Genomic DNA, 12,688 nt, shown 5'->3' on the forward strand with positions numbered 1-12,688 from the left:
GAAGGAAGGAAGGAAGGAAGGAAGGAAGGAAGGAAGGAAGGAAGGAAAAAGGGAATCTTCACAAATCAAAATAATAGCTTGAATACAACCAGGATGGCCTACTGTTGATCTGTGGACACACCTTGGAGCTTTTAGACAGATTGTATCTCCTTCATTCACCAAATCCACACTGTATCTGTGCCAAAAACCCATTGAACTGACCAGAAATAGACAGATAGCTAGAAAATGCTCTCAGCCAGAAAAGAACTAGAGATGATATCAGTGGCAACACTCTCCTTGTCTATTTCTTTCTCCTCTCTTCCCTCCAACCCCATTAAAACTCTTTTCTGATCACTAGCTGGTGTGTTTATTCTCCAACAAATAGCACCAGTGAATTGTAAATGTTACTGACTACAAAGTTGTCTGCCTACATAGGGTAGCAAAATAATCTTTAACCACAGAAACAGCACTAAAGCCAGACCTGACCTAAGGCTGTTTTTACTGGTTTCTGGGTCCCTGTCATCAGTACTTTGGCTCTAATGTCTGGGTATTTTTTTTTCTGTTTTGAGAAAGGGACCTGCTTTGAATGCCTAAAGACCCCTGAACCCATTCCTATTGTGGTAGAGACAATGATGTATTTTTCTTAGTTTCGAGTAGGGAGCATCATTCACAGCAGAGAGGGAAAAGACCAGTTTTTTTTAATTGCTTTTATTAAACACACAGAGGTTCAAAGATTTGTACAAGGAGTTTTAAAAATTAGAGAACTATACGTAATTTTTGCTCTACTGGAGACTACAATCTCAATATGAAGAAATATAAAAGAGCATGTTGTTGTTCAGTTGTGTTCTTCAGGGCACCATTTGGGGTTTTCTTAGCAAAGATACTGGAGTGGTTTGTTATTTCCTTCTCCAGCTCATTTTTTACAGATGAAGAAACTGAGACAAACAGAGATTAAGTGACTTGCCCAACGTCATACAGCTACTAAGTGTCAGAGGACAGATGTGAACTCAGGTCTTCCTGACTACAGGCCCAGCAATCTATCTACTACACCACTTAGGTGCCCATGAAAGAACATATAGATCCCAGTTGAATAAGCAACAGCATCAAATAAATATAGATCTCGCTGTAACTGTAATTTTATTACTCCAGATTTTCCAATGCAGTGGGTCAAACTCAAATAGAAATAGGAGAGGATAAAACAGGGATGGGGAAACTTTGGTCTCAAGACCACAGGTTTCCCATGCCTGGCTTCTAAACTATACACAAGACTCCTTACTGGCCATATATTGATTCAGAAAACCACATATTAACATTATTTACTTTGTAGTGTATCTTTGCTTATTTTGTTATATATTTCCCACTTACATTTTCATCTGGTTTGGGCCAACACTCAGGAGTATTGCAAATCACATGTTTGGTACTCCGGCTGCAATTCTTTACCCTCACCATGGTTCTAGTTTCCTCCCTTGGAGGCCTTGACCTTGTGGTTGAACAGTTTGGTAAAATGCCCCATTCTCTACTTTCTCTTTAAAGACTTTCCCCCTTGCCCTCTCGCTAGTCATCCCTGTGCTAAACTCAGCTCCCAGGCAACAGCTGCTTGGACTGAGCCCGTCACGAAATTACAGCTACTTAATTTTTGTAGGATCCTCAGTGCTTTTCATTAAATCCTTTCATTTTTCCTTGACCATTTCTATAACCTTTCCCAAATGGGATGTAACAAACATTGTCTTTTCAAAAGCCCCAGAAAATTATTTCTATCCCCATCTCTATCCCATCAAAAGAAAATTAAAGGCTCTTCATCTCAGAATCTTTCTAAATTTTCACTAGCCAGTCTTCTCCTTTGCCCCAGTCTCAGAGGACAGAGAAGCCATCATCCTTGATGAAGACTATCCCTTGCTCCAGGAGCTTCCTCATCAAAAATTTGTTCTGTCTTTACCTTTGCAACCTTCATTTTTACTCTATCAGCCCCTCAGACTAACCTCTTTTTTCTTTTCATACTCAGCTACTCTTAAGATCACCTTCTACATGGGTTGCCTCCCCCTCCTTACCACCTACATTTTGGTCTCTTGTAGGTTGGCCTCTAACAGCTCCACCCAAAATCATTCTCTTCCCCAAGTTACCAAAGCTCTCTAATATTTTTTCGACCTTCCTGAAACATTTGACACTATTAACTACTCTCTCCTTGTGGTTAATCTCTCTTCCCTTGGCTTTTGGGATACTTCTCTTCTGTTTTCATTCCTGCCTCATCTGAAGAGATCCCTTTTCAGTCTCTCTGGTTGTATCACCATCTACCTCTTGCCCCTTAACTGCCACTAGAGCCTCATTATTTCAATGAAAATCCTCATATGTTTCCTGAGAGAGAGAGAAAAAGAGAGAGGGAGAGAGAGAGAGCCAGTTCAGCCTTTGTGTTTTGTCAGAGTGTCTGTGGCTTGGTTATTTTTTCAGGAAATCAAGAGAAACTTTGGACTCTGCTTACTGGAACCTCTCATGCCAAATTTCAACAAGGAGTTTTGACTCTCCATCTGTCTTCCTGAGATCTCATTACTGAATTTCCTCTTCAGGTTACAGAATGTATTCTAGAGCCAAATGCTTAATGACAAGTTATAAAGTTAGCTTCAAATGATTTGCATCCACAAGTGGCCTACCAAGACCAAGAATCAAGAATTTCTTCAAACAATTGTTGTCTCTCTGAGGAGTCCATTTGCATAAAGGTATGGAAGGAAGAAGAGAGGAAGGGAGAAAGGAAGGAAAGAAGGAAGGGAGGGAGGAAAGGAAGGAAGAAAGAAAGGAAGGAAGGATATTGATAAGGCTTTGACTGATATAAATCAAAGAGGGGAATGTAATATACTTATAACTTTTATAAAATTTAATCCTTATTTTTCCTTAAAACAAATTCTACAGAGTGGTACCTCAAAACTTATGAAAATATTTCAGAAGGGAGTGAGTCCCAAGAATTACCCAAAAGTCTCAAGAGTTGTCCCTTGTAATCTTAAAATGATTAATCTTCAAACTCCTTAATCTGCTAAATTATTTTTAGTAGTTCTACAAATTTTTTCATCTTGCAGACTTTTTTCTTTTTCTCTTTTCTTATAACCTAATCTCCTTTGGAAATCCTAAAGTGAGAGTTACTACTGCTTACTGGGACAGTTGCTTCAAGTATGAAAGTTCATGAATCTTTTTCAGGTTTCTAAACTCTTTGGCTACAGCTCTTAGAAGTTTTTCTGGTTGGTTGTATTTTAAATCTTTCAAGGTAACAGAATCTGCAAACAGCATAAATATAACACAGACATTTTACATTTTTCAAAGACAGAAACACAGACAAAATAGGTGGAAACAGAACAAAGTGAGCAGTTACAGTCCATAGCTAGGCACACAGTTACAGAGGTATATAGTTTGAGAAACAACAGAGGCACAAAGAGGGCCTAACTAATAGAAGTGTGCAATTTCAGAAAGGATATCCTTACCAGAGTTATCTAAGAGGAACTGGGTCACCAGAGGGCCCTGGAGTTTTCCTCACAAAGAATGACAAGTTTGACCAAGGCTCCAGCTCAGGCACTGGAGCAGGAAGAAGGGTGGAGGGCTCACCAGAGGGGAAGGTGGGGGGGGGGGTTGGACTCTGGAGAAATCTCTGGTGGCACCTAGTCCTTTCCTACTGGTACAGGAGAATCCAATGGCCTGGTTCTGTTCCCAATCCCACTTCTGAGACCAGATTTTAACTGAGAAAGAGGAGTCTTTGACTCCAGGCTAAACACTCTATCTCTGGGCTTAGGGCTGCCTGGAATATTCTCCCTTCTCTTCTCCACCTCCTGGTTAAAAATCTCATCTCCTACAGGAAACTTCCCAATCCCTCTTAATTCCAGGATCTTCCCTTTCTTAATTATTTCCTATGTATCCTGTGTATAGCTTGTGTATGCATATTTGTTTGTCTCCCCTATTAAACTGGGAGCTGCTTGAGGGCAGGGACTGTCTTTTGCTTCTTTTTTTTATCTACAGCAATTAATACAGAGCCTGACCCACAGTAGGTATGTAATGCAAGTTTATTGGCTAATTGATTAAGAAACAAATGACTATTTTTTTCCCCTGGACTGGTGATTTCATTAGTTTATGCAACTCCCAATAAGGAAACTTCCCCTTCACTAATGCAACTTGGAAACTGTTTTTGCAACTTGAGATTTGCCTTAGAGAGACAAGGGATACGCAGTGGAAATAGAACAAGATTTGAAATCACATGTCCTTGGTTTATGTCTCTTACTGTAGGACCTCAAATCTCTGAACCTTAGTTTTCTCATCTGTAAAATAGAAACAATTGGCTACTCACCTTACAAGATCATTGTGGAGAAAACCTTTTGCAAACCATGAAGTGCTACATAACTGAAAGAAATTATGTGGATGAAATTTCTATGGAGTTCCATGGCATAACAACAAATGAATACCATTAATTTCATTTTCTAAGTTAATTCATTCATTCAACAAACAAGGATTAAGTAGTCCACTGGAAATACAAAGACAAAACTGAACCAGTCTCTTCCTTCGAGGACCTTCCCATCTAATCAGGCTAATGACAGGTGTGCTGATAAATAAATACAGACAGGCAATAAATCATGTGTCCAAGATGGGACTAGCCAGTCAGTCAGTCATCAAGCATTTGTTAAATGCTTACTGTGTGCTAGGTGCCATAAATACAAAAGAGAAGCAAAGAAGCAAAAAAAAAAGTCCCTGCCCTCAAGGAGCTCCCAATCTAATGAGGAGAAAAGCAAAAAACTCTACCTACTACTGGTCTTACTTCAAAGTGGTCTGGCAGGAAAGGCACTGGTGTGAGAAGGTGAACCAGGAAAGGTTTCAGACACAAAGGAGGGTCTGAGTTGAACCTAGAAGGAAGCCTGAAGATCCAGGACGTGGAAATGAGGGGAAGGAGGCAAGTGAGAGTCTGTTGGCAATTGCGGGATGCCACCTGATCAATAAGCAGCAACGACTGGTAGCTGGTAATTATTGATCCTCAGCACTTGTCTGTGTCTGACACACAGGAGGTATTTAAAAAATGCTTATTGACTAATGACAATCTGCTCTTTTTGATGGATCCTTTTCAACTAACAAACCAACCAATCAACAAGCATTTTATTATTTTTATTATTATTATTATTATTATTATTATATACACTAAATATATCATGGATACAAAGATAAAAACAAAACTGTCTCATATTCTATCAGAAGAAACAGCCTCCACACATTGGATACAAAATACATGCAAAGTATATAGAAGCTAATTTTCAAGGTTGAGTAACACAAAAACAGCCTGGAGAACAGGAAAAGCCTCATATAAAAAGTGTTATTTGAGCTGAGCTTTGAAGGGGGTTAGATTCTAAGAGGTAGAGGGGAGCAAGGAGAGAGGGATTAGAGGGGAAAGCTATTGCAAAATGAAGTCCCAACTAATTCTTTCTAGAAACTAGAAACTTTAGTTACAAAAAACTCTAAGGGCATTTTTCCTCCCTTTCCAGGTCTACAGCAATTTGGTGGACAGTGGAAGTAAAGAAATTGACTAGATAATTTCTAGGAAATGCGGTCCCTAAAGTGGAGAGAAGTAGTATCAGCCTGTTACCTCTCAATAGGTTGGAGAGACTTCCCTTTACCCCTTTTCCTGACCTTTTCCCATTTCTATAAAATTCTTCTCTGGTCTCCTAATTCTTAATCCTGTTGCTCCTTATAAAGATCATTGCATTTCTTTTTTTTCTCAATTCCCTTTAAAAACAACATTTTTAAAAAAAAATTAATTTCCAAATTCTCTCCCTCTCTTCCCTTCCCACTCCTTGAAAAGGCAAAAAATTTGATATAGATTATACATGTGCAGTCATGCAAAATATATTTCCATATTAGCCATGTTTCAAAAGAAAATACAGACCCTCCCCCCCCCCAAAAAAAAGAAAGTAAAAAAATAAGTATGTTTCAATTTGCATTCAGACTCTATCAGTTGTTTCTCTGGAGATGGATAATATTTTTTCATCGTAAGTCCTTTGGAATTGTCTTAGATCACTATATTGCTGAGAATAGCTAAGTCATTCACAGTTGATCATCATACAATATTGCTGTTACCATATACAATGTTCTCCTGGTTCTGCTTACTTCATTTTGTATCAGTTCACATAAGTCTTTCCAGGTTTCATCTGAGATCATCCTGCTCATTTCTTATAGCATAAAAGTATTACATCACAATCATATACCACAATTTGCTCAGCCATTTCCCAGTTGATGGGCATCCTCACAAATTCTACTACTTTGCCCCTATAAAAAGAACTGCTCTAAATATTTTTGTACAAATGGGTCTTTTCTCTTTTCTTTTATCTCTTTGAGATACAGACCTAGTATGGTGGGTCAAAAGGTATGCACAATTTTATAGCCCTTTGGGCATAATTCCAAGTTGTTATCCAGAATGGTTGGATCACTTCACAATTCCACCAACAGTGCTTTAGTGTCTCAATTTTTCCACATCCCTTCCGACATTTGTCATTTTCCTTTTTCTATCATATTTGCCAATTTGATAGGTTGAGGTGGTACCTCAGAGTTGTTTTAATTTGCATTTCTTTAATCAATAGTGATTTAGAACATATTTTATGTGAGTATAGATAACTGATTTCTTCATCTGAAAAACTGCCCATTTATCAATTGGGAAATGACTTGTATTCTTCTAAACTTGACTCACTTTTCTATATATTTGAGAAATGATCATTACATTGCTCTCTACATCTTTGTGACCTTGAGTAAGTCAGTTGCCCTCTGTGGTATTAGTAAGATCATGAGGTCAGACTATAATATCTAGGAGCCTCTTTCCAGATCAAGATCTTCTCATCTCCTCTTGGCCTAACACACTAGAAATGATGAACAGAGGAAAGGCACTGGTATTAAGAGGGATTGGGGAAGACTTTTTGAAGGAAGTGGTGTTTTACTTGGAACTTTAAGGAAGCTAGGGAGGTCAGCAGTCTGATTGAAGGAGCCTCTGGAGGAAGTGTTCCAGGCACGGGGGACAGCCAAAGAAAATGCCTGCAGTATAGAGATAGAGGCCAGTGTCACTGGACTGAAGGGTATGTGCTAGGGATTAAGGTGTGAGAAGGCTGGAAAGATAGGAAGGAGCTAGGTTACGAAAGGTTTTGAATGTATTTGTATTTGCTCCCAGAGGCAATAGGGAACCACTGGAACTTTATTGAATAGAATGGTGACATGATCAGACCTCTTCACTTTAGGAAAATCACTTTGGTGGCTGAATAGAGGATGGACCAGAATAGAGAGAGACTTGATGCAGGCAGACACGTCAGAAGACTGTTAAAATATAATCCAGGTGTGAGGTGATGTGGGCTTGCACTAAGAGGGATGACTGTAGGAGAGAATGGGGCATATTCAAGAGATGTTGCAAAGATGAAATTGAGAGGCCCTGGGAAACAGATTGGATGGGGAAAGGGGGGTGAGAGATAGTAAGAAGTCCAAGATGTATCCCAGATTGGGAAACTGAGGGACTGGGAGGATAGTATAGTAATAGGGAAGGTAGGAAGGGCAGGAGTATTTGGGGAAAAGATAATGAGCTCTGTTTTGAACATGAGTTTAAGATGTCTACCAGACATCCAATTCAAGATGTCTGAAAGGCAACCAGAGATTCAAGTTTCAAGAAGACAAAAGGGCCCAGGAAAGAATCCTAAAGGACACCTATGGTTAGAGGGCATGATCTGGAGGAGGAACCAGCAAAGGAGACAAGACAGAGAAAGAGCAGTCAGATAGGTGGGAAGAGAACCAGGAAAGAGTGGTATTCTGAAAACCTAGAGAAGAGAGTATCAAGGGTGAGAGGGTCAGTGATGAATAGTGTCCAAGGCTGCAAAGAGGTCAAAGAAAAAGAGGACTGAGAATAGATCATTGGATTTGTTAACTAAGAGGTCACTAGTAACTTAGGAGAGAGAAGTTTAAGTGGAATAATAAAGTCAGAAGTCAGATTAAAAAAGAATGAGAGTAAAAGTGGAGACACCAATCATAGATGGCATTTTCCTCTTTTTTTTTTGAGGCAATTGGGGTCTTAACTGACTTGCCCAGGGTCACAGAGCTAGTACAGATGACCTCTTCAAGGGGTTTAGCTACAAAAGGAAGAAGAACTATAGGATGACGGGATGCAAGGGTCAAGTGAGGGTTGGTTTTTTTTTTTTTTTCAGGATGGAGGAGACATGAGCATGCTTGCAGGCAGAGAGGCATAGTAGGATTGCCTAGTGGCAGTAAGAACCCAGTCAAGGTTGTGTGGAGCCAGTCAGAAGGGTTGTGTGATTTTTTCCACCTTAGTTCAACAACAAGTGTGTAGGAAATTAAGGCAATTAATACTTAGTTGGGAGTAATCAGCTAAGTGTACAAGGGGGTTGGAAAAGATGACCTGTAAGGTCTCATCCATCTCCAAATCTACAAATTGATCTGGTAATGGTGGACTGGCGGGAAGAATAAAATAACCTAGAAATAACACAAAGGGGATTGATCTAGGGTAGCAGTAGCTAGGAAGAGGACCTGACTGACATTCTGTAGGAGTAATAAAGGTTGTATTTGAATAATAGATGGAAGAATAAGGGATGTTGAAGCTAGATCCAATGTTTCAAGGATAAAAGATGGGAATGAAAGCATCATTGTTAAACAAATTGGTGAGTTGTATTGTGGAAAAGGGAGGAGGAAGATGATGAGTCTGATTTTAGACACTGAGTTAGACATAGCAGGATGTCCAAGTAGAAAGGTGTTAAAAGGTATATAAGGGTAAGATGTATATACTGGAGATTTGGGAATAATCAACAAACAATCAATTTGGGAATACAGATTTGGGAATAATCAACATAGATGTGAGAGTTGAATGAATGTGTATGGATAGATGGCCAATGGAGACTCACTCTTAGTTGCCAGCCTACATGAAAGAGTCTGGGGCAAGTAATGAAACTGCTTTGCTCCCCAATTCAGAGAAAAGTCAAGTATTGTGACTGTTTCTAATCCACTTACCAAGAAAAGGAGAAGAGAAGCCTTTTTGACCCACAGTGGAGCCAGAACTGAGAATGTATTCAAAGGGAACTCACACACCGGGGCATTTTCTCTTTCCTCAGTGTTTAGTAGAAGAATGCCATTAAGTCTCCAGGTGGAGAAAGGAACCTCAGGCTTTTACAACCGCCCTCCCCCCTCACCTCCTTGCACCTATAAGCACAAGGAAATGGTTATGACTTTGTAACCTTCAGAAGGTCAGAAATAGCAAAGCACTGGAAAATCCAAGAGCTGGAATCCATACCAGGATTTGATTGAGGCAGAACATTAGAGGGGGAGGGAAGTTTGTTCTTCAGTTCTTGATCTATACTCTCAGTAATTATCCCTTTGCAAATGCTAATTGGTGTTAATTGGTTAAAAGAAACTGGGGCACCAATCACTGAGGAATGAAGGTGGGAAGAAGAGACCTAGGGTTTGTGTCTGCTCCTAGATTTTCTTTGAACCCAGAGTGTGCAGATGTAAAGCCAAATTCTATGCACCTGACTCATCTGAGCCAGGAGTTGGATTAAGTGCTTCAACATCTTTATATAAATAAATGATGTATAAATGATCTCATCAAAGCTTCAGGACAACCCCAGGAAGGATAGGGACTACAGGTACTTTACCCCTATTTTACAGAAAACAAAGACTTAGAAAAATCAAGCATGGCTATAGTTACATGCTTAGAAGTTCCAAAGTTGGGGATGGCTCACTGAATCAGAGAATTCAAAATCAAGGAATCTCAGAATTGGAAGGTATCTGTGTCAGTGGCCATGCCTTTCCCTTTATCTTCCATGCCCACATCTTGAAATTTATACCATGCTGCCTATGAGGGTTGAAGAATGTGCGTGGGAGGGCCTGCACTCCTGGAAATGGTGCTTTTGGGGGGGGAGAGGCAATCTGGGTTAAGTGACTTGCCCAACGTCACACAGCTAGTGTCTGGTTATATTTTTTTTTGCTTTTTAGAGAGTAATTGGGGTTAAGTGACTTTCCCAAGGTCACACAGCTAGTTTTTGTGTTAAGTGTCTGAGGCCAGATCCGAACCCAGGTCCTCCTGACTTCAGGGCTGGTGCTCTATTCCCTGCGCCACCTAGCTGCCCCTCTCCTGACAGCTAGTGTCTGAAGTTACATTTGAACTTGGGTCCTTCTGACCCATGGGCCAGTTCTTTATCCCACTGCACCACCTAACTGCTCCTGAAATGGTTCATTTTTAAGATCCTAAAGTGAATATTTATAAAACCTAAGCACTTCCTTGTCAGATGTATAAAATCTTCACACTTGTGTGGTTGTCTACTCCCCTTTTCTTCTCCCCTTCCCCCTACCTGCCATCTCTTCCTTTATCCTTTCCTCCTCTCCCTCCCTTTTTAATTCAATCTCTCTTCTTTCTCTCTTCCCCCACCCCTAACTTTGCTTCTTTTTCACTCCCTGGCCTAGTTTCTGGTACTTCCTCTCCATCTAGTTACCCACACCTCCACCCTAGCTTTCCCACAGAGAAAAGGTCCTCTATTCCTGTTATGAACTATAAAATGCCTAAAATTAGGGCATTGGGCCAACGATCTTTAGAAAGCACTTCCAGTCAATGATTGTGTATGAGACTATTGAGTTCAGAAGTCATTTCTAGTTATGGCTCTGACAAGGGGCTTGACTCTGAGCAGGGGCATTTGCCCAATCACCACCAGCCCTTGCTCCCATACTCAACCAGAACTGTGCATTGTTTGTCTGTCCCTTGAGTCACCTCAGAGTGACTGAAGTCTGTCTTTCCATCAGGACAAAGAGAGGAACCTTAGTTTTCAAGCTTACAGGGAAGGCACCAAAAAGTCTATTTTCTTCAGGAGTCTAAAAGGGTTATCTCCCTCATACTATCCCTTCCCCCCTCCAAACCCAGCACCATCACTATTTCCCTTCAAGACATCTGAGTGCAGCTTAAGTGTTTAAGCAAAGTCAGAGAAACTAGAGTAAAATAAAACTAGCTAGGCCCTAAGGAAATAAAGCTAGGGCAGGGAGACTTAAAGGATGAGGGAAAGGTCTAGATTATGAGCCTGGGTGGAGTACCTGAGCAAATTTCTGCTCCTAGTAATGTGTGGGAGAGAGGTATTATTTTGGGCAAGGCTCCTGCCCAGGAAATCACACCAGCTAACTCCTCCAACTGGTACCATGTACAGTAAAAATGTTCAGTACTCACAGAGCTCGTGCATTCCAGGGAAGTCACTGAATTCCAGGGCATAGAGATGTCTTCCCTTGACACTGCGCCCGATGCTGTAAACTCTAGTGATGTGGGGGCACGCATTGTGTACCTTGTATAAGGTCCGCATGAGATCATCGTAACGATGATGTTGAAATGTCACAGAAGCCACCCCACCTAACAGCAACAGGAGCCGGAAAAGGGCCGGGAGCACTTTGGACATCTTCCTGGGCCTGTTTCTTCAGAGGCACCCCCCTTCTCCAGCCCTGACTTCTCTTCCCGTCAGAATCCAGGGACACCCAAGTCAGTTTTCTCCAGCTTCTCCAGGAGGAAGCCCCAGCCCTACTGAAGGCAGGAGGGGAGCTCAGGCCCGCCTTTTAATCCCTCCCCCACTTCAGGTTTGGGATGACTGATAGCTGGGAGTGACCCGACAATATCTCCTCCCCCTCCAGATCCCCGGGAAATGAATGTTTTAGAGACTTTTCCCCTGACTTGGATGGTTTCACTGATTCTGGTTCATTGATTAACTGTCGTGTAAACAGGCTTTTGGAGCTGCTCATAACCCTTTGACTCCTGGAAACTGGGGGTGGGTGTGTGTGTGTGGGGGGGGAGTTTGCCCTGTACTCTACCCTACAGCTCCAGTGAGTTGTGTTAAAATAGCTCAGGAAAATGACTTTTTAAAAATTACTCTTTGGGGAAGAGTGGGACATGAAGGGATGAGCCAAGCTTGTAATTTCAATGGTGTGGGGAACTCCTAGTGTGGGAAATTCTTTTATGGAGCTAGATGAACAATTCATCAGAAAATTCCCAGGATCTTGTACTTAGGGCTGGAAGAGAACTTGGAGGTCCCGGAATCACAGAATTTGGGAATTGAAAGGAACCTCAGTGGCCCTCTAGGCCAAACCATACACAAGGAATTCTTATTCAAACACACTCAACAAATGGTCATCTAACAAGAAGACCTCCTAGGTGAGGGAACACGGCCATGACGAGGCAGCCCATCCACTGTTGAGAGGCATTAATTGTTCACACTGGTCTCCTTGCACCTTCTGACCACTGCTCCTTGTTCTGCCCTCTAGGACCAAACAGAATCAATCCATTCCTTCCTCCGTAGAACAGCTCTTCCAATATTGCAGCACAGCTCTCAAGATCCCCCTGAGTCTTCTTTCCAGGCTGAGCATGATTCTTTCCTTCAGCTGACCATCAGCTGGTTTAACCTGAACTTCAGGCAGCTTATTCAATACCTTTAGTTTGTGGATGAAGAAATTGAGCCTTGGAGAAGTTAAATAATTTGTTTAAGGTCATAGAAAAAAATCCAATATCTGAGTCAAGATTCTAACCCAATTTTTCTGATTCCATGTCTTGTATATGGTAACAGCTTGAAGGAGGAAGGAGGGGAGGAAAGGAAGGAAGGAAGGAAGGAAGGAAGGAAGGAAGGAAGGAAGGAAGGAAGGAAGGAAGGAAGGAAGGAAGGAAGGAAGGAAGGAAGGAAGGAAGGAAGGAAGGAAG

General features: G+C 41.2%; 1 protein-coding gene across 2 annotated transcripts in view; it reads right to left on the reverse strand.

The window, feature by feature from the left end:
- Positions 1–12,688, reverse strand: part of CPN1 (carboxypeptidase N subunit 1) — a 472,336-nt gene that overhangs the window by 41,295 nt on the left and 418,353 nt on the right. Inside the window, exon 1 of one of the 2 annotated variants that reach the window (XM_069067217.1) lies at positions 11,180–11,563. The exons of the other annotated variant lie outside the window; for it this stretch is intronic. Coding sequence (XP_068923318.1) covers positions 11,180–11,402 — 223 coding nt within the window. The 5' untranslated portion in view covers positions 11,403–11,563. Of the gene's footprint in view, positions 1–11,179; positions 11,564–12,688 lie in introns of those variants that run through there. 2 annotated transcript variants of the gene reach the window in all.

This window comes from Petaurus breviceps, unplaced genomic scaffold, assembly GCF_028583685.1.
Source record: "Petaurus breviceps papuanus isolate PSGF00001 unplaced genomic scaffold, PetGlider_PUasm1.0 90740, whole genome shotgun sequence".
NCBI classification, from domain to species: Eukaryota; Metazoa; Chordata; class Mammalia; order Diprotodontia; family Petauridae; genus Petaurus; species Petaurus breviceps.